Source organism: Ranitomeya imitator, chromosome 10 (assembly GCF_032444005.1).
Source record: "Ranitomeya imitator isolate aRanImi1 chromosome 10, aRanImi1.pri, whole genome shotgun sequence".
Classification (NCBI taxonomy): Eukaryota; Metazoa; Chordata; class Amphibia; order Anura; family Dendrobatidae; genus Ranitomeya; species Ranitomeya imitator.
The window spans coordinates 139,373,808-139,395,272 of NC_091291.1; the positions used below are offsets into that span (position 1 = coordinate 139,373,808).

A 21,465-nucleotide genomic window follows, 5' to 3' on the forward strand; every position below is an offset into this window, starting at 1 on the left:
TGCCCTCCAGTGACGTCATCAGGATGCGCGCAGCATTTGTGAAGCCAGCGCCGGAGCCAGGTAGGGAGCAGTAATGTGGCGGCGGTGTCTGTGTCACCTGCAGGGTGTGACGGGCGGCTGTGGTCGGGGGACTCGGGCGCTGTCCTCACCCTGCTAGGACCGGTGTAAAGGAGGGAGGTCATTGTGTGCAGTAGCCCAGGACGTGTCCTGCCTCCGTCACGCTCCGTGTTCAGGATCTTTATTGCTGATTTCACCCTTCACCGGCGTTCGGTAAAATCTCCCGCCAGGGACGTGCGGCTCCTGGTCGCTGCTCGCATCGCCGGTTTCTACATTGCAATCTGCAGCGTTTCTGCACGAGTTTTCTGCACGGTTCTCTCGTATTTTATGTGCGTTTTTGTTTAGCAGAAATGTAAAAAAAAAAGGAATCAAAAATGTTTCAGAGCAGCCGACTAATTCTGGGCTCTAAGATTAATATTAAAATACACGGGGAAAATCCGGACCAGAAAATGCAAGATGAGAATGAAAAAAAACTATCTGACCATAGTGCCGGCTCTACAGTCCATCCGCTGTGACCCGCGCGCCCTCACCGAGTACCTGCTGGACGGTCACTTGTGCCGCGCCCTCTATACTGTCTGGGACACCACACACCGAGCCGTCTGGGATCTCTCGTGCTGTGCCCAGTGTACAGTCTGGGATCTCTCATGCCGTGCCCAGTGTACAGTCTGGGATCTCTCGTGCTGTGCCCAGTGTACAGTCTGGGATCTCTCGTGCTGTGCCCAGTGTACAGTCTGGGATATCTCATGCCGTGCCCAATGTGCAGTCTGGGATCTCTCGTGCCATGCCCAATGTGCAGTCTGGGATCTCTCGTGCCGTGCCCAGTGTACAGTCTGGGATCTCTCGTGCCGTGCCCAATGTGCAGTCTGGGATCTCTCGTGCCGTGCCCAGTGTACAGTCTGGGATCTCTCGTGCCGTGCCCAGTGTACAGTCTGGGATCTCTCGTGCCGTGCCCAGTGTACAGTCTGGGATCTCTCCTGCCGTGCCCGAAGTACGGTCTGGGATCCCTTGCGCTGTGCCTGATGTATGGTCAGCAATCCCTTGCGCCGTGCCCAATGTGCAGTCTGGGATCTCTTGTGCCGTGCCCAGTGTACAGTCTGGGATCTCTTGTGCCGTGCCCAGTGTACAGTCTGGGATCTCTTGTGCCGTGCCCAGTGTACAGTCTGGGATCTCTTGTGCCGTGCCCAGTGTACAGTCTGGGATCTCTCGTGCCGTGCCCAATGTACAGTCTGGGATCTCTCGTGCCGTGCCCAGTGTACAGTCTGGGATCTCTCGTGCCGTGCCCAGTGTACAGTCTGGGATCTCTCGTGCCGTGCCCAGTGTACAGTCTGGGATCTCTCGCGCCGTGCCCAGTGTACAGTCTGGGATCTCTCGTGCCGTGCCCAGTGTACAGTCTAGGATCTCTCGTGCCGTGCCCAGTGTACAGTCTGGGATCTCTCGTGCCGTGCCCAGTGTACAGTCTGGGATCTCTCGTGCCGTGCCCAGTGTACGGTTTGGGATCTCGCGCCGTGCCCGATGTACGCTCTGGGATCTCTCATGCCGTGCCCAATGTATGGTCTGGGATCTCTCGTGCCGTGGCCGATGTACAGTTTGGGATCTATCGTCCCGTGCTTGATGTACGGTTTGGGATCTCTCTTGCCATGCCCGATGTACGTTCTGGGATCTCTCGTGCCGTGCCTGATGTAGGATCTGGGATCTATCACGCCGTGCCTGATGTACGCTCTGGGATCTCTCGTGCCGTTCCTGATGTACGCTCTGGGTTCTCTCGTGCCATACTGTCTTGAGACACCTAGCACTGTGTCTGCTGTACAGTCTGGGATGCTTAATGCCTTACCAGCTGTACAGTCTGGGAACCCTTATGTTGTGGCAGCTGTGCGGTCCAGGATTGTCGCGTCATGCCCGCTGTATGGTCTGGGGACTTTCATGTAATATCCGCTGTACGGTCCGGGAACCCTTGGGCCGTACCCCCTGTATGTGCTGATGTGCACTCCCTCCTGGCCCACTCCTGCATATACATCATACTTCCAGTATGTCCCAGTGCACATGTTTGTACGTTTGGTGCATTGCATCGTACACGGTACAAGATGCCCCTAACATACGAGTGCCAACTGCAGTGCCATTTTCCTAACTGTTGACGACTGGCTTTCAAGTTGAAAATATCCTGGCACTTTCTGTCCAGATAAGGGTCATGTCATGTAGTGGCTGCACACACTACGATGTCATTACAAAGTGATCTAGAAATATACGTCCCCCCCCCATAATCAGTGGAGATCCTCTATCCTCACCTTCTGCTGATCCCCAGCCTGGAGCACCTCCTCTCTTCTCACGGGCCGCTGGCATCTCCTTCCTCAGAATACGGCACTTCCAGTCTTTGCAGTTCCAGTGCTGGGGCCGTCAGCCATCTTCCTATATGATAGTACTTTTCACCAGTACCTGTAAGAAGTGGCCACACTTGTCTGCAGAAGAGCCTGGACATCCAGCATGGTCATCTCCGGCAGGACAGTGCAGCTGCCAAGCCTTAATGTTTACTCCAACATGGCACCTAGTACCTCACATTCTGGGTCTTGCGGAGGATTATAACACTTGTCATTTCCCCTTCTTAGTGGCAAGATGGCGTCGAGAGGGAAGAGCGAAACCGGTAAACTCCGCCAGAACTTAGAAGAGCAGCTGGATCGTCTGATGCAACAGCTTCAAGACCTGGAGGAATGCAGGTATCATACTGGTATTATACAGCAGCATGATGAATACCATCGCCGTGCAATATGTCAGCGTGCCGCGGAGTAGTATCCTCATTTTCCTCTTAGAGATGAGCTGGATGCTGATGAGTATGAGGAGACCAAGAAAGAGACGCTGGAGCAGCTGAGTGAGTTCAACGACTCTCTGCAGAAGATCATCGCAGGGAACATGACGCTGGTGGATGAGCTCGGCGGGATGCAGCTGGTGAGGAACCTGTAGATTCACAAGAACGTGTTATGGCTGCAGTCCCAATTCCTGGCCTGACTGCGACTCTCCTGAGCCGGGCTAGGACCCTCGTAGTCAGATCTGATGCTGTTATAGATCAGGTCCAGAAACCAGGAATTACTGCCACAGGAATCATAACATCCTTCATGTGAATATGTCCTAAATCAGGGATCACAAACCTGCGGCTGCCCAGTGGTTGGGGAATCTACAACCCCTATCTGTTATATGACCCTTCTATACCCATCCAGTAATCCAGAATGTCTGACAATCCAGCGCCGATCTTGTCCCATTGATACCGGATTAAAGGCATTTTTGTGGGTTTACTATGATCTGGTTTGCAGCGGGAGCAGCGGCCATCGTTCTCTTTCTCTCTGTGATAGTTTCATATATTACAGCTCCTTTTGTCTTTGAGGCCATTCAAGCAGCCATCAGCCAAGCGTTCAAGACCCCCGAGGTCATCAGGATGTTTGCCAAGAAGCAGCCGGGGCAGCTGAGGACGCGGTTATCCGAGGTGAGAGAGAATTTTAATTTTCTTCGTAATTATGGCTAAAGTGGTAGAGGACTGGCCATTGGGTTTTCTCACAGATTGTCAGCATTTTTTGGAAACGATGTGGTACGTGACCTCCTACAACTAGGTATTTGTCTCATTTTACAGATGGACCGAGATCTAATGGTGGGAAAATTAGCCCGAGATGTTTACACCCAGCAGAAAGGAGAAATCCTGACCGCACTGCGGAAACTGGGAGAGAAGGTAAAATGTCTAAAGATTATTATCCAGTATATGGCTGCAGAGAGAAACATGTATCTCTGTATACAGGGAGCTCCCCCTAGTGGTGACTGTAGACAGTATCTTATCATGTATCTCTGTATACAGGGAGCTCCCCCTAGCTCTCCCCCTATTATCCAGTATATGGCTGCAGACAGAAACATGTATCTCTGTATATAGGGAGCTCCCCCTAGTGGTGGCTGCAGACAGGATCTGATCATGTATCTCTGTATACAGGGAGCTCCCCCTAGTGGTGGCTGCAGACAGGATCTTATCATGTATCTCTGTATACAGGGAGCTCCCCCTAGTGGTGGCTGCAGACAGGATCTTATCATGTATCTCTGTATACAGGGAGCTCCCCCTAGTGGTGGCTGCAGACAGGATCTTATCATGTATCTCTGTATACAGAGGGCGCCCCCTAGTGATGGCTGCAGACAGGATCTTATCATGTATCTCTGTATACAGGGAGATCCCCCTAGTGGTGTCTGCAGACAGGATCTTATCGTGTATCTCTGTATACAGGGAGCTCCCCCTAGTGGTGGCTGCAGATAGGATCTTATCATGTATCTCTGTATACAGGGAGCTCCCCCTAGTGGTGGCTGCAGACAGTATCTTATCATGTATCTCTGTATACAGGGAGCTCCCCCTAGTGGTGGCTGCAGACAGTATCTTACCGTATATCTCTGTATACAGGGAGCTCCCCCTAGTGGTGGCTGCAGACAGAATCTTACCATATATCTCTGTATACAGGGAGCTCCCCTAGTGGTGGCTGCAGACAGGATCTTATCATGTATCTCTGTATACAGGGAGCTCCCCCTAGTGGTGGCTGCAGACAGGATCTTATCATGTATCTCTGTATACAGAGGGCGCCCCCTAGTGATGGCTGCAGACAGGATCTTATCATGTATCTCTGTATACAGGGAGCTCCCCCTAGTGGTGACTGTAGACAGTATCTTATCATGTATCTCTGTATACAGGGAGCTCCCCCTAGTGGTGGCTGCAGACAGTATCTTATCATGTATCTCTGTATACAGGGAGCTCCCCCTAGTGGTGGCTGCAGACAGTATCTTACCGTATATCTCTGTATACAGGGAGCTCCCCCTAGTGGTGACTGCAGACAGGATCTTATCATGTATCTCTGTATACAGGAGCTCCCCCTAGTGGTGGCTGCAGACAGGATGTTATCATGTATCTCTGTATACAGGGAGCTCCCCTAGTGGTGGCTGCAGACAGAATCTTACCATATATCTCTGTATACAGGGAGCTCCCCCTAGTGGTGGCTGCAGACAGAATCTTATCATGTATCTCTGTATACAGGGAGCTCCCCCTAGTGGTGGCTGCAGACAGGATCTTATGTATCTCTGTATACAGGGAGCTCCCCCTAGTGGTGGCTGCAGACAGGATGTTATCATGTATCTCTGTATACAGGGAGCTCCCCCTAGTGGTGGCTGCAGACAGGATGTTATCATGTATCTCTGTATACAGGGAGCTCCCCCTAGTGGTGTCTGCAGACAGGATCTTATCATGTATCTCTGTATACAGGGAGCTCCCCCTAGTGGTGGCTGCAGACAGGATCTTATCGTGTATCTCTGTATACAGGGAGCTCCCCCTAGTGGTGACTGCTGACAGGATCTTATCATGTATCCCTGTATACAGGGAGCTCCCCCTAGTGGTGTCTGCAGACAGGATCTTATCGTGTATCTCTGTATACAGGGAGCTCCCCCTAGTGGTGGCTGCAGACAGGATCTTATCATGTATCTCTGTATACAGGGAGATCCCCCTAGTGGTGTCTGCAGACAGGATCTTATCGTGTATCTCTGTATACAGGGAGCTCCCCCTAGTGGTGGCTGCAGATAGGATCTTATCGTGTATCTCTGTATACAGGGAGCTCCCCCTAGTGGTGGCTGCAGACAGGATCTTATCGTGTATCTCTGTATACAGGGAGCTCCCCCTAGTGGTGGCTGCAGACAGGATCTTATCGTGTATCTCTGTATACAGGGAGCTCCCCCTAGTGGTGGCTGCAGACAGACATTCTATAAGATTCCATGTATGGGATTTGTGGGCTCTGGGATTTCGGGTTGATAAATTATAAATATTAAAGCTGATTCCATTGTTTTTTTCTGTTTAGTTGACTCCAGAGGATGAGGCTTTCTTGGCAGAGAATGCAGGTGCGGCCCTCAGCCAGTTTCAGAAGGTATCAGATGGATTAGGTAAATCATTACTTATATTGTTTTTTAATCAAACGCTAAATTTGTTTTAAAAGCGGCAAGAGGGACAAATTGAATTTTAACATGATCGATACTTTGGTCTTGAGCGAGATAAGTCACTGCCTGAACCAAGCAGGCATATGATTGGTGGAGTGAGGGAAGATCAAGGAGGAATAGTTATCGGACACTTGAGCATTCAGCACCGGGCGCCGGCTGCCAGTCGTCAGAGGGGGCGCTGCAGGAAGAGTTGAAGTAAATTTTCTGCTCGGCACAGACTCCGGGCAGGCAGACTGTGGGGGGCAACTTCTCCTCCGCGCTCTCTGTTTTCTCAGCCAGCTGTCTACACCAGAGCGAGGGGACGACGTGACTGCACTGCTCTGGCCGCAGAACTTTGATCAGATTATGATCAGAATTTATTGATCCGTTTTCCTCATGTATGGCGCTATGCCGATGTCTGTGCAAATTGGTCCGAGCACAGACCGCTAATGCACGGACTGACTACCGGACTACTGACCCGAGCATGATGGCTTCACGCTAATGTCGGGAGAGCCGCGGCCAGTCTGAGCATTTGGTCAGACGTCGGAATGATCCCTAAGTGTGGGGCAGGGAGCCAGGCAATAAATGAAGGAAAGGAACGAGCCACTCGGCGTGGGACAGCTGAGAGATTGGATTTGTGCTTTTATTTTCTTTTAGTAGAGCACTGTGGAGGCTGAGCGGGGGGCATAAAAGCATCAGGTGATGGCTCACATGTGATTTGTCGACTTGTGGTTGTGTGATGACTGACGTCTCCTCCTGCGTCTTACTTTTTCTAATACTTTTTCTTATTTTCATTTGAGAGTTGTCGCACGCGACCACAAGTCTGAAAATTTCATGTGAGCGATCACGTGACGACCGTTCGAATCGGCAAGATGAGCGACATCCTAACAGAGTGCATGTTACACACCATTAGGATGCGTCATGTTACTGTGCAGAGTAACAAGCACAGGGCGATCTGTCAGACGAGGGAGCAGAGCAGGGCGAAGCCGCTGGGGTCCGGACTCTTGTCATCCTGGTCACATCGTACCTGGGCAGCAGCATCACAGTAAATCCTATCCGGCTGCAATAATGGCTCCCATGTCTGATGCCTGCAGCCCGGGGGTTGTGCATTAGGAATCGGTTGTCAGGATCCTTATCTGGTGGCATCATAACATCGGAAGCCTCGTACATTACATGGCGTCCGTGCTCTCTGCAGATCAGTGTGGAATTAAAAGCCATTCTATCAATTTACTGTAGCGATAGCAGCTGAGGTGTGTGCTGTGAGGTTCTGCAGCAGCTGAGTGGTGTACTCTGCGGTTCTGCAGCAGCTGTGGTGTGTATTACTGAGGTTCTGCAGCAGCTGTGATGCGTATTAGTGAGGTTCTGCAGCAGCTGAGGTGCGTTATGTACAATGCGTTGTATATTTTTCTGTGGATTTCAAAATCCTTGGTTTTATCTTTTGATAAGACACAAGAAAATCAAAGGCAAATCTGCACCAATGCCACATAATTCGGTGCGGATTTGTTTTACAGATTTCAAAATCTGCTTTTGCGTCATTGTCAACGGGTGTGAGCCTAGACTGCAAAGAAATCTGAAATTAATTTTATAGGATATTAAAAAAATGGCCTCCTACTCAAATTTGTGCTTTGGGTAAAAAAAAAAAACCAATCTGGTGGGGTCAGTTTTGCATGGGGCAGCGTTCAGGCTAATGCCAGCCCTGCCTGACGATGGTCAGTGGCGAATTTATGTACACAGTGCCGAACAGGTGATCAGAGGATCGCTCTACCAGCATTAGAATATCGAAATAACAGGACCTGAAAAATAAACTTGACATGTTTTATTTATATCCTGCAAGATAAATATTGTAAAAAATAAAAAAAAAATATTGCCAGAATTGCTGATTTATTTATTTTTTTGTTTAATTCCCTTAAAAAAAAAACAAAACAAAGAACAACCGCAATAGGCGCCGGTGTTTTTGGAAATGCCCCCTCAGCCAATCTCTGCTCACGGAGGTGAAGTTTGTTGCCCCCAGTTTGGTTTTTGTTGCCCCCTGGTGGCTGATCTGGATTAGGACTAGTTTAACCCTTGCTTGTCCGCAGTCGTTCTCATTTGCTTTTTGTGTGTTTTGTGTTGTAGGATCGGGAGACAAAGTTTTGGCTCTGGCGAGTATTGAGGTGGAGAACGCTAAGAAGTGAGGTGTCGGCGCGGGCGATGTTTCACGTTGCACAGGCCGGATGGTGATGGCAGGAGGACGTACGTTTTCAGTTTTGTAATCTGCAGTTTTCATACTTTGGGGATTTTTCTAGGATCCATCCCGTGGATAATGGCATTACCGTCCGTGTAGATTTTTTTTTATTTGAAGCTTTTTACGATGTTGTGCGGGAGTGTTCGGTGTCTTCTCCACGCACGTTTTTTCATAGACTTGTTCTTTTGTAATGTGACTGTACGATAATAAATTATACAAATAGAAAGTTTTCTTCTCCTTGGATTAAACAGAGGATTTCATTCAGCCATTGGGGGTGCGGGGGTCACACTTGGGACCCCACATTTTTATCTCCATTACATAGAGCGATCTCCTTGACATATGTCCTTTTATTACACGGATATCTGGTGCTCAGTGTCGCCCCCTGTGGACTCCTTTATTCTGTATTTGCTATAAGAAAAGTGGGGGAAGGGAAGCGACAACTGTGCCGAGCTCATGTCTCGTTTTATAAAATCATGCTGTAGCTTTATGGGGTGCAGAGGGTGACGGGCATCAAACCTGGCGCCTGAGAAGTCCAAACCGTGTCACACAATCTGCCCACTTCGCCCCTTTTGTAGAGAAGTCACTTGAACGTTTTGTGAAGTCCACATTACTGTTATCTTCCTCTCCGATCCGCACAACCTTCTCCTCGGCTCCTGTGCGCTGCGGATAAGGATTAAGCATAATCCCCCCTCGCTCGTGCCGCCGCCTTCATCTTCTGTGCCACAAATTTGTAGATGAAATCCCCCATTAAGCTAATTGTGCAGCGTCAGGTGTGCGCTGAGCTGGCGGCTGCTGGGAACGTCTAGCGCACGTATTCCAGGGGCGGCTGACATTGTGTTACCAATCTGAGATGTATCCGAGACTTCACTGTACACACACCGATCAGCCATAACATTAATACCAACAATATCGCGTAGATCCCCCTGTCTCACCCGTCGATGTCCGGATGTCACAAGTTCCCTGCAGGCGTCCTGTGGTATCAGCCGCGGATCCTGTAATTCCTGTGAGTTGCTCAGTGCGGCCTCAATGGACCTGACTTGTATTTCCAGTTCTTCACACAGATGATTAATCCGACTGAGATCTGGGAATTTGGTGACAAAGCGTCAACAGGATCTCTGTCTGTCAAAAACACCTCACAGGACCCGCCGTACACCGGGAGCACCCCACAGGACCCGTCATATACCGGGAGCACCCCACAGGACCCGCCGTACACCGGGTGCACCCCACAGGACCCGCCGTACACCGGGTGCACCCCACAGGACCCGTCGTACACCGGGTGCACCCCACAGGACCCGCCGTACACCGGGTGCACCCCACAGGACCCGCCGTACACCGGGTGCACCCCACAGGACCCGTCATATGCCGGGAGCACCCCACAGAACCCGCCATATACATCAGAAACACCCCACAGGACCCGTCATATACCGGGAGCACCCCACAGGACCTACCGTACACTGGGAGCACCCCACAGGACCCGCCGTACACTGGGAGCACCCCACAGGACCCGTCATATACCGGGAGCACCCCACAGGACCCGCCATATATATCGGAAACACCCCACAGAACCCGCCATATATATCGGAAACACCCCACAGGACCCGCCATATGCCGGGAACACCCCACAGGACCCGCCATATGCCGGGAACACCCCACAGGACCCGCCATATACCGGGAACACCCCACAGGACCTGCCATACACTGGGAGCACCCCACAGGACCTGGCGTATACCGGTAACACCCCACAAGACCCACCATATACTGGTAACACTCTGTAAGACCTGCCGTTTACTGGGAACACCCCACAGGCACCACGGTATACCATGGACTCCACACAGGCCCCGCCGTATATCGGAGACCATTGTATATTGGGTACAACCCTCAGGAGCTGTCACTTTGGAGACATCTGACCTCTGCTGTCACCAGATTTCCAATGTTAGTCACTTCTGCTCTCAGTGGTTTATGACTGCACAGACATCAGTGGCTCTACATCGGCGCCGCTTGTCTTTTTTTATGCAGATGTCTTAGGCCGGTTTCACACGTCAGTGGCTCCGCTACGTGTGGTGACAGTTTCCTCACGTACCGGAGACACTGACTCACGTAGACACATTAAAATAAATGTGCGTCTGCACATGTCAGCGTGTTTTCACGGACCGTGTGTCCATTTGCAAAACACGGAGACATGTCAGTGTGTTTGGGAGCACACGTATCACACGGACCCATTAAAGTCAATGGGTCCGCGTAAACACGTACCGCACACGGATGCTGTCCGTGTGCCATCTGTGTGCGTTTTTCCTGTCATAGGGTTAAAATTGTAAAAATTGTTGCAGTACACGGACACAGACACACGTACCCTAAAAACGTACTGACGGACATCACACGGATCACACACGGATGGCCTACGTGAGCACACAGACGCGGATAACTCTGGTACCGTTTTCTCCGGTACCGGAATTATCTGGACGTGTGAGACTGGCCTTACAGATTTTTCTTCAGGTTGATCTTCTCCTTGTTCTGCCATTATTATTATTTATTCATATAGCACCATTGATTCCATGGTGCTGTACATGAGAAGGGGTTAAGGTACCTTCACACTCAGCAACTTTACAACGAGAACGACAACGATCCGTGACGTTGCAGCGTCCTGGATAGCGATCTCGTTGTGTTTGACACGCACCAGCGATCTGGATCCTGCTGTGCCATCGCTGGTCGGAGCTAGAAGGCCAGAACTTTATTTCGTCGTCAGGTCGGCGTGTATCGTTATGTTTGACAGCAAAAGCAACGATGCCAGCAATGTTTTTACATGGAGCGAACAACCAGCGAGAACGATAAGTGAGTCGCCGTTACGTCACTGGATCGCTCCTGCATCGTTCTGGAGTTGCCGTGTTTGACGTCTCTACAGCGACCTAAACAGCGACGCTCCAGCGATCGGCTCGTTGTCTATATCGCTGCAGCGTCGCTGAGTGTGACGTTACCTTTACATACAAGTTACAGATATCACTTACAGTAAACAAACTAATAATTACAGACTGATACAGAGGGGCGAGGACCCTGCCCTTGCGGGCTTACATTCTTCAGTATTATGGGGAAGAAGACAGTAGGTTGAGGGTTGCAGGAGCTCCGGTGTTGGTGAGGCGGTAGCTCCGGTGTTGGTGAGGCGGTAGCTCCGGTGTTGGTGAGGCGGTAGCTTCGTTGGTGATGAGGCGGCAGCGGGGTCAGTGCAGGCTGTAGGCTTTCCTGAAGAGATGGGTTTTCAGGTTCCGTCTGAAGGATCCGAATGTGGTTGATAGTCGGACGTGTTGGGGCAGAGAATTCCAGAGGATGGGGGATATTCGGGAGAAGTCTTGGAGGCGGTTGGATGAGGAGCGAATAAGTGTGGAGGAGAGAAGGAGGGCTTGGGAGAACCGGAGATTACGTGAGGGAAGATATGGGGACATTAGTTCAGAGATATATGGAGGAGACAGGTTGTGGATGGCTTTGTAGGTCAGTATTAGTAATTTGAACTGGATACGCTGAGGGAATGGGAGCCAGTGAAGAGATTTGCAGAGAGGGGAAGCGGAGGAGTAGTGAGGAGAGAGATGAATTACTCGGGCATCAGAGTTAAGGACGGACTGGAGAGGTGCAAGGGTGTTAGCAGGGAGGCCACAGAAAAGGATGTTGCAGTAGTCAAGGCGGGAGATGATGAGGGCATGCACAAGCATTTTAGTAGATTGACGGTTGAGGAAAGGACGGACTCTGGAAATATTTTTGAGCTGGAGGTGACAGGAGGTGGAAAGAGCTTGGATGTGCGGTTTGAAGGACAGGGCAGAGTCAAGGGTTACCCCGAGGCAGCGGACTTCCGGTATGGGGGAAAGTATGATATCGTTAGTTGCGATAGATGGGTCAGGTAAGGAAGATCTATGGGATGCAGGAAAGATGATGAGTTCAGATTTGTCCACATTGAGTTTGAAGAAGCAAGAGGAGAAGGAGGATATGGCTGATAGACACTCTGGGATTCTGGACAGCAGAGCGGTGACGTCTGGGCCAGAGAGGTAGATCTGAGTGTCATCAGCATAGAGGTGGTACTGGAATCCATGGGACTTTGAGTTGTCCCAGGCTAAGTGTATAGATTGAGAAGTGTAGGGGCTATAGAACAGAGCCTTGGGGGACTCCAACAGAGAGAGGGTGGGATGAGGAGGTAGTATGGGAGTGGGAGACGCTGAATGTGCGGTTGGAAAGGTACGAGGAGATCCAGGATAGGGCGAGGTCTTTGATGCCAAAGGAGGAGAGGATCTGTAGTAGGAGACAATGGTCAACTGTATTGAAAGCAGAGGACAGGTCTAGAAGGAGGAGTACAGAGTATTGTCCATTAGCTTTGGCTGTAAGTAGGTCGTTAGTGATTTTGGTCTCAGTTGAGACAGAGCCGTTGAGCATAAAGAAGGCATTTATTGCATTTGGCTTTCGTGGGCAGATGAAGACCGCAGCTGCTGCAGAACTTTAATTTTAAGAGTTTTTTTTCCCCATTATTCAATCTATTATTAACCTGAACCTCTTTAAAAATAAATGAGGTTCTGCAGCAGCCGAAGTACGCAGTTAATGAATGTGTTTCATATAAACTAAGACAATAAATCTCTCGCTTATCTTTTATGTTAATCTCCCAGTAGTTTTCCTTGCAGGAGAATCCCTATTTTCTGGTCTCTCTCGGTGTGCCGGGTTCATGGTGGCCTGTGGTGGCGCACCGGGTCGGGGTGATTGGGTTGCTCTTGGCATCGCTCCTCTCAGCAGTTTTAATGGAGGTGAAATCTGAGCTCGGGGCAGTCAGCTGCAGGGTTTTGTTCGGGGTGTGAAGATATTCCTAATATTGGGGTCAGGATGGGGTCTGCAGCGTCCAGCGTGTCACAGGATCATATATCTGCCAGAGATGAAACTGGAGACGATTCTCTGCAACTTGTTTAGACATTGATGGGAAAAAATAATAAAAGTATTTTTCGGAAACCCAATACCGAGTTCTGATGGCGACATGCTGCTATCTGTAGTTCTACGATTGCAGTAGATGTTTAGCAGAGCAGGTTAATCTGCATATGCATGGAAAGTTGTACAACTTACTAATAAACTTTTTTTTTATCATTTTCAGTATCACTGCTTGCTGTAAATGAATGAGAATATTCAAGTTTCCATTCAGAGGCCATGAATCTGTATGTAGCTATTCCAACTGGATACAATTGTATCTAGTGTAGACGATACTGGCCTGATACATTGTAACAAACCATCTGCGAGCTGTGCAGCTGGTGATGATGGGTTTAGCGGAGGTCCACACTGATACAACTGTGTCCATTTCTTAGTGCGGTTTAAGTACGGCTATAGACAGACGGACCCCAACTCCTGGACTGGCCGAGGGTCTCCTGATCCGTATTCACACTATATCAGCAAGGACAATATTCTAATATAACCCGTATGCTCTACAAATATTTACAGCTGGTTAGAAAGTACTTCCGGGGGCGTCACGCTGGATGCGAAACACGCGTTGGGGTGAGGTGGGACGCTGGGTCAGCCGCAGGTAGATATGGCATTTGCCTCTTGTAATTATACATGCTTATTATGGTCTTACTGTTACTATGCTTAGGCAACTCTAGTGGTATATATTGAGTGTATGTGCGGCATCTGCTCCATACTGTATGGCTATATATGCTTATAGCAATTTGTACAACTTGGCATCCCATTTCCTGTTTAGGTGCTTGTGCACTATGGCACTGGATATGTTTTTTATTAATAAAGCCTTGATTTAATTATCTTCTGGATCTCTTCATTGTTTTGGCTGTCTTTCATGTCAGTCCGATCGTTCTGAGTGGTTAGCATGAAGCATGACTGTCTGAACTCGGCCTAAGGCTAGATATACTAAAGTTGGCTGAACCTGCTGCTTTTCCAGCCACAGGGGTCACCTCTCCATTGAAGTATATATAGACAGATGCAGTCCTGCTGTTTAGGGTCCACAGCCCCATCTTTGCACCTATCAGCTGTTTATAGCATGTGTCGTAGATGGAAAATATGGTATAAAAAAATCAAGATAAGAGTATCCCTTTAAGAAGCTTTCCCCAGCTCTGTACTGTTCGCGGTGGCCATAAATGGTACTGCAGCTCTTTTCCATGCACATGATTAGCCCCTTTAATTACCCAATTGGTGGGAGTGTCACGGTCGGACCCCCATCGATCTGATATAGAAGATGCATCCTAAGGATAGTTCATCAATATTACCGTCTACTAAAACTTGTAGTCCAAGATAAATTTTCATTTTAGTAGACTCAAAAAAAGTCCCCTGTTCTTAGAGTTCATCTGGTAATTGCCCCCGTCCACCGCTGCTCCTCGTAGCTCATGGCTGTCAGTAACATCATGATAACATTACCAGTTGCTGGACCGAGCCCAAGATGTTTGTGGTCAACGGCCGCTAAATATAGACCAGGAAAAGCAATCACGTGTGATTATACAGGGCGATTTATTCATCCGACCCTATGCCAATGTATAGCTTGCGACTGCATGTCACTTCCAGATTATATTGTTTCCTATATTGGAGGCCACGGACAGTCCAGGGATCGCACCGTCCTTATCATCGTTTCCTTTTGCACCTGCCGCCTGACGCTATGCAGACACGCGGGATCTGATACTGATTGTACAATAACCTGCGACTGTCCAGGTCTGCGGCTAATAACGAGCGGCCAGAAGTCGTGGCTATGGCGATTTATATATGTGCAAGTCACGGAGGACAAACCGGTAAAATGTGTCTTCTGCATGTGATGATGAGCAGGAGAAATCTGCCAGATGGAAATTGTTAGTGGATTGTTCCTAATGCCGATCTGTGGACGACATTGGTTCTCCTTTACATGACTTACAATATACTTATACTTGTGTAATGGCGGACTGCCTATAGGGCCCCATCTATATTCATTCATCAGAAGACCTGGAATCGGCCCCATGGTTAGGGGAAAGCAGCCAGAGCCTATGCCCCTCTTCTGCCTTCTGGCTATGGACTTGTGTTATCCGGTGGGTTTGCTGTATCCTAGTTTCCTTTTGCACCCGCTGCTGACTTAATATCGCACAGAAAAGGTTTTGTTCACATGAGTCGGATATGCAATAGATTTTCTGTCTGGATTTACAGATGCAGCATATTCCAGCAGGGGAATTCGATCTTTGGTGCAGAGTTGTCGTTTTTCAGTCTCGCGTCTCAGATCATATTCACATCAATAGGAGCTGAGCTGTAGTACCGAAGACGGCCACAACACCGTGTACAGCGCTGTGCTGATCTGACTTTGTACACTGTGTATATTCGGCCTGCAAACCGCTGATCGGTGGGAGTACTGATTGTCTGACCCCCATTGATCCTGATATTGATGACCTATCCATTATTCTATATGTGCTGACCATTCCTATAAAGGGCGAGAAAAAGGAGATTCCATAGATCCATTATCCCAATGTTCCCTGCTTGGAAGAACCGCATCTCTGGCGAGAAACGGAACATGTAGCATTACATGACGACGTGCCCGCTCCAAGATACCTGTTTTAGAAAGAAGATGCCAGTTTTTGAAATATATATATTCCAGTAGGAATAACAGAGGAACGGCGCAATAAGAAATCCTGTTATTTCATAAGGAATATGCTTTAGGAATTGCTGTATAAGCACTTCTCCGATATATGGGCCTGCGCTGTCTAAATCCCGGAGGCCGGGTGATCTGTAGCTCGGCGCTGCGACATTCCCTCCTTTATCTCCTTGTGAGGTACAAGCCATTGTTACAGGGCCGTGCGGAATATTCTGCGCTGAATGTGACAAACGCCAGGAAGAAACGCTCTGCTCATCCACATGATCCATCACAGGAGCGCGCCGCCTCCTCGCCGGCTGTAATTAGTCACAGAACCGCTGCCTTTTCTTGTCACTGCGGAGCTGCCGGAATTAAATTGCTATTCCCAAGTGGCGTCTTCCAGCGAATGTTCGCAGAAATCAAAGTGACCTTCTTAAGATCTGACTGACAGCCGCGAGGGCGACCGGCGCATATTCCTATCTCAACAGCATTAAATAAAAGCTACAAAGGCGAGAAGCCTCCATTACAGCGTGTTCTGTGCAAAAATGAAAACTAGGCCGAGGACGCCGAGGTGAAATGTGAACCCCCTGACATGTCCTACGTGCCCCCGCCAGAGCTAATTATATACAAGAATAACACGATAATGAATTAAAGGCAACACAACGAGACCTAAAAGACGTGACTGGGCGGATCTGCAGAACATCAGCTTCATCTGCGGCATGGAGGGAGTTGGGAAAGACATAACCCCAAACTGGAAGCCACTGGCCATGATGGGGGCACACAGTACAATACTGGTGGTCAGACGCGTTCTCAACGCATGAGCCTTCGCCATTTTTTTTCAGGTTTAGGATAAATTTACATCTTGGTAAACGGTGGGTCTTGGGGTTGTTCCCAGTAAATCTTGTGGGGTGTTCTTGGTATTCGGCAAATGTTCTGGAGTGTTCCCGGTATATGGCGGGTTTTGTGGGGTGTTCTCGGTATTCGGCAGGTGTTCACAGTATATGGAGGGTCTTGTAGGGTGTTCCCGGTTTATGGCAGATCTCATGGCGTGTTCTCGGTATTCAAAAGGTTTATTGGGATATTCCTGGAATACAGACGGTCTAGTGGGGTGTTCCCAGTATTTGTCAGGTCTTGTGGGGTGTCACATATAATAGCAGACAGATCCCGCCACCGTTACCAGTTTGACAGCAGACGCAAGTACGCTGCCTGAAGTCGTCGGGACAATTGCGCAATTGACTGACGATTGATTGAGGCCGCGGACACTTACACTTCTAGGCATGTTATTGGGGGATGCACAGTGAGCGTATGGTATACAGTGGCATGTAAAAGTTTGGGCACCCCAGGTCAAACTTACTGTTATTGTGAATAGTTAAGCAAGTTGAAATGAAATGATCTCTAATAGGCCTAAAGTTAAAGATGACACACAGGGCAGTGGGGAATAGTAATGTATAAGAATACACAAACCAGACTAACTAGGGTAGACTTACAGGGATAAATGAAAATGCCAATCATAAAAATATGCACTCACAAACAACAGAGTGGAACACCGGGAAGTAAGGGAAGGAAAAATCAAATAGAAGAGGATGAGGATATGCACACAGACAAATCACCAATCAACAGTCTTCTGAACAACACTCCAAACACCTCCTCCAAGAACCGACACCGCCAACTCCAGAACCAGGCAGTATGAAATGAACACTGGCAATCCCTGACTGCTAGAGGTAAGTGTATATAGCAGAGGGGAGTGTAGGTCAAGATAAGATAGGAAAGGGAAAAGAAAACTTTGCTCACTAAAATATACCTGAGACCGTCCGTGCCTGGAGATCAGTGGCTGACTACCACGTGTGCAAACAGAAGACTTCTGTCACAGGAATCCTTTTTCAGTAAAACATTTTTTCTCTATTTAAACATCTTCAGCGATAAAGGCCTTTGCGGAAGGACTGTATTTACTGGGTCCGAAACGCGGCAAGCCTATGGGGGGTCCCCATGATGTTGTTTTTTATTGCTGAAGATGTTTAAATAAAGAGAGAATTTTTTTACTGAAAAAGGTCAAGATAAGGTCTGGAGGACAAAACAATATTTCAGTGAGCTGCTCATAGAATTGCTAGAAAGGCAAATCAGAACCCATGCTTGACTGCAAAAGACCTTCAGAAAGATTTAGCAGACTCAGGAGTTGTGGCACATTGTTCTAATGGTCAGAGACACCTGCACAAACGTGGCCTTAATGGAAGAGTCAGAAGAAAAAAAACCATACAATTCAGTATCAGAAGTATACAAAAGAACATCTAAACTAGCCTGATGCATTTTGGAAACAAGTCCTGTGGACCGATGAGGTTAAAATAGAACTATTTGGCTGCAATGATCATAGGTATGTGTGGAGAAAAAAGGGCACAGAGTTTCAGGAAAAGAACATCTCACCAACCATTGATCCACCCCGTGCTTAATCATGCTTTGGGGTTGTGTTGCAGCCAACGGCACGGGGAACATTTCACGAGTACAGAGAAGAATGGATTCAATTAAATTTCAACAAATTCTTGATGCAAACATAACACCATCTGTAAAAAAGCTGAAGGCGAAAAGAGGTAGAGGATGGCTTCTATACATGGATAATGATCCTAAACACATGTCAAAATCCACAATAGACGACCTCAAAAAGCACAAGCTGAAGGTTTTACAATGGCCCTCACAGTCCCCTGATCTGATCATCTTTGAAAATCTGCGGCTAGACCTCAAAATAGCAGAGGATGCAAGACGACCCAGGAATCTCACAGAACAGGAGGAATTCTCCAAGGGAGAATGGATAAAAAATCCCTCAGACAAGAGTTGAAAGACTGTCTGGCTACAAAAAGTGTTCACAAGCTTTGATTCTTGCAAAAGTGGGTGCCACTAGATACTAACCATGCAGGGTGCCCAAAGTTTTGCATCAGCCCATTTTCCTCTTTGTAATTTTTAAAATGTATGTAATTTTTATTTTGCCTAGCATACAAAGCAAATGTGTCATCTTTAACTTTAGGCCTTTCTGACATCATTCCATCTTCAACATGCTTAACTGTTCAAAATAACAGTAATTTTGACCAGGGGTGTCAACGCTTTTACATGCCGCTGTTCCTCTCTGATTCCAATGCATGGAATATATATATATATATATATATATATATATATATATATATATATATAATTTTTATATATACACCCCAATATGGTCACTGCCAACTACGCAATAATAAAAGAAAGAGGAAAGGAAGTACTCGCTGCCACCACCAATTGTTTATACAGGCCGATTGAACGCCTGTTACAGGTAGCGTATGGCTTTAGGGACGCGGTTTACAGAGCAAGAGGAACAGAGCTATTAAATTTTATATATTTAATCTGGAAAGGTAGGCAGTTCAAATAAAAATTATACAAAGATGATACAAAATAGGAACAAAACAATAAGGTGTAAACCGATAAAATAAAAAGGGTAATGAAAGAGAAGTACTAAACCTAATGTTGCAGGAACAGCTCTTATCTTTATGAAGGGAAGCGCTCCGATTAAGAAAATGAAACGGTCTCACAGAAAACTGTCTTCCAGAATGAACTTTGACAGAAACACAAACTCTTGTTTTTTTTATTTGCTCAAAATTACGCCTCTTGGTGAGTTTATATGGGGGCTGGTTGTGGGATGTGTTAGGTCTTTTATAAGATTGAGATCCCCAAATTTCAGGATATCTTTGGCCCTGAAGGTCCCAGGTGGGAGATATTGTCATGTTTCCTGTCACGAGTTTACCTTTCTATAGAGATTAAATCATTACATGGATAGCATCATCCATCGTCCTGATTAAGTTGGAGGGGTTAGTATGGTCTTACAGTGCTGTGAGTGGATGCTTTATGTTCCTCCCTTTGCTACGATGCTGAAAATATATCTCCCACAAATATCAGATCAATGCAGACCCCCAATATTCATCACTGACCACTGGCTCCAGAGTGTTTCAGACTAGCCCTTTAAATAGAGGAAGCTCTTGCCTTGAAGTGTACTTCTCCACCTCTGAGTTAACAAATCCTTGGCTTAGTGTCTGGGTTTGAGAGCAGATTTATTTTTTTCTCACTTATGTAGCGCGATTGATTCCACAGCGCTTTACAGTCACTATCGGGGCTCACAATCTAGATTCCCTACCAGTATGTCTTTAGAGTGTGGGAGGAAACCGGAGAACTTGAAGGAAACCCATGCAAACATGGGGAGAACATACAAACCCCTTACAGATGTTGTCCACGGTGGGATTTGAATCCAGGACTCCAGCGCTGCAAGGCTGCAGTGCTAACCACTGAGCCACCGTGCAGATCTCCTGTTGTAATTATCTGGTCGCTGCAGGAAGTCCCTACTTCAGTGGAGGTTGAAGTGTAAGCTCTCTCACTTCCCCAGTACTAATCCCGTATGTTCAGTGTGAGAGTGATATGTCCCCTCTCGGGAGATGTCTTTATGGATTTTATTTTTTTCTTTACAACAGGAGGTGTTCCCGGTATTTGGCAGTTTCTGCATGTTCCCAATTTATGACAGGTCTTGTGGGTTGTTCCCAGTGTTCGGCAGCTCTTGTGGTGTGTTCCTGGTATGTGACAGTTCATGTGGGGTGTCCTAGTATTGGTCAGATCTTATGGGGTGATTTCAGTGGTATTGTATGTATTCCCAGTATATGGAAGGGGTGTTCCTGGTATTAGGCGGGGGGTTAGTGTTCCCGGTATACAGCTGGTTTTGTGGGGGTGTTCCCAGTATATGGGAGGGGTGTTCCCGGTATACAGCTGGTTTTGTGGGGGTGTTCCCAGTATATGGGAGGGGTGTTCCCGGTATACAGCTGGTTCTGTGGGGGTGTTCCCAGTATATGGGAGGGGTGTTCCCGGTATACAGCTGGTTCTGTGGGGGTGTTCCCAGTATATGGGAGGGGTGTTCCCGGTATACAGCTGGTTCTGTGGGGGTGTTCCCAGTATATGGGAGGGGTGTTCCCGGTATACAGCTGGTTCTGTGGGGGTGTTCCCAGTATATGGGAGGGGTGTTCCCGGTATACAGCTGGTTTTGTGGGGGTGTTCCCGGTATACAGCTGGTTTTGTGGGGGTGTTCCCAGTATACAGCTGGTTTTGTGGGGGTGTTCCCAGTATACAGCTGGTTTTGTGGGGGTGTTCCCAGTGTATGGGAGGGGTGTTCCCGGTATACAGCTGGTTTTGTGGGGGTGTTCCCAGTATACAGCTGGTTTTGTGGGGGTGTTCCCAGTGTATGGGAGGGGTGTTCCCGGTATACAGCTGGTTTTATGGGGGTGTTCCCAGTATACAGCTGGTTTTGTGGGGGTGTTCCCAGTATATGGGAGGGGTGTTCCTGGTATACAGCTGGTTCTGTGGGGGTGTTCCCGGTATACAGCTGGTTTTGTGGGGGTGTTCCCAGTATATGGGAGGGGTGTTCCCGGTATACAGCTGGTTCTGTGGGGGTGTTCCCAGTATATGGGAGGGGTGTTCCCGGTATACAGCTGGTTCTGTGGGGGTGTTCCCAGTATATGGGAGGGGTGTTCCCGGTATACAGCTGGTTCTGTGGGGGTGTTCCCAGTATATGGGAGGGGTGTTCCCGGTATACAGCTGGTTCTGTGGGGGTGTTCCCAGTATATGGGAGGGGTGTTCCCGGTATACAGCTGGTTTTGTGGGGGTGTTCCCGGTA

At 48.3% G+C, this 21,465-nt stretch overlaps 1 protein-coding gene across 2 annotated transcripts; it reads left to right on the plus strand.

The window, feature by feature from the left end:
- Positions 1-2: 2 nt before the first annotated feature.
- Positions 3-8,474, plus strand: LZIC (leucine zipper and CTNNBIP1 domain containing). 2 transcript variants are annotated; one of them, XM_069742895.1, is made up of 7 exons: positions 3-60; positions 2,658-2,765; positions 2,859-2,994; positions 3,428-3,526; positions 3,671-3,766; positions 5,910-5,991; positions 8,140-8,474. In XM_069742895.1, exons 2-7 carry the CDS (start codon positions 2,665-2,667, stop codon positions 8,196-8,198), a joined length of 573 nt encoding a protein of 190 aa, XP_069598996.1. In that variant the 5' UTR covers positions 3-60; positions 2,658-2,664; the 3' UTR covers positions 8,199-8,474. The 2 variants fall into 2 exon arrangements, with proteins under 2 accessions (XP_069598996.1, XP_069598997.1); XM_069742896.1 differs by lacking the exon at positions 3-60 and adding an exon at positions 70-270.
- Positions 8,475-21,465: the final 12,991 nt, after the last annotated feature.

Bases quoted from the DNA above. Each gene is read 5' to 3' on its own strand.
- LZIC (XM_069742895.1), top strand. From the start codon at position 2,665: ATGGCGTCGAGAGGGAAGAGCGAAACCGGTAAACTCCGCCAGAACTTA. The intron at 2,995-3,427 runs GTGAGGAACCTG...TTTGTCTTTGAG, and splicing joins AGCTCGGCGGGATGCAGCTG to GCCATTCAAGCAGCCATCAG. The intron at 3,767-5,909 runs GTAAAATGTCTA...TTTTCTGTTTAG, and splicing joins TGCGGAAACTGGGAGAGAAG to TTGACTCCAGAGGATGAGGC.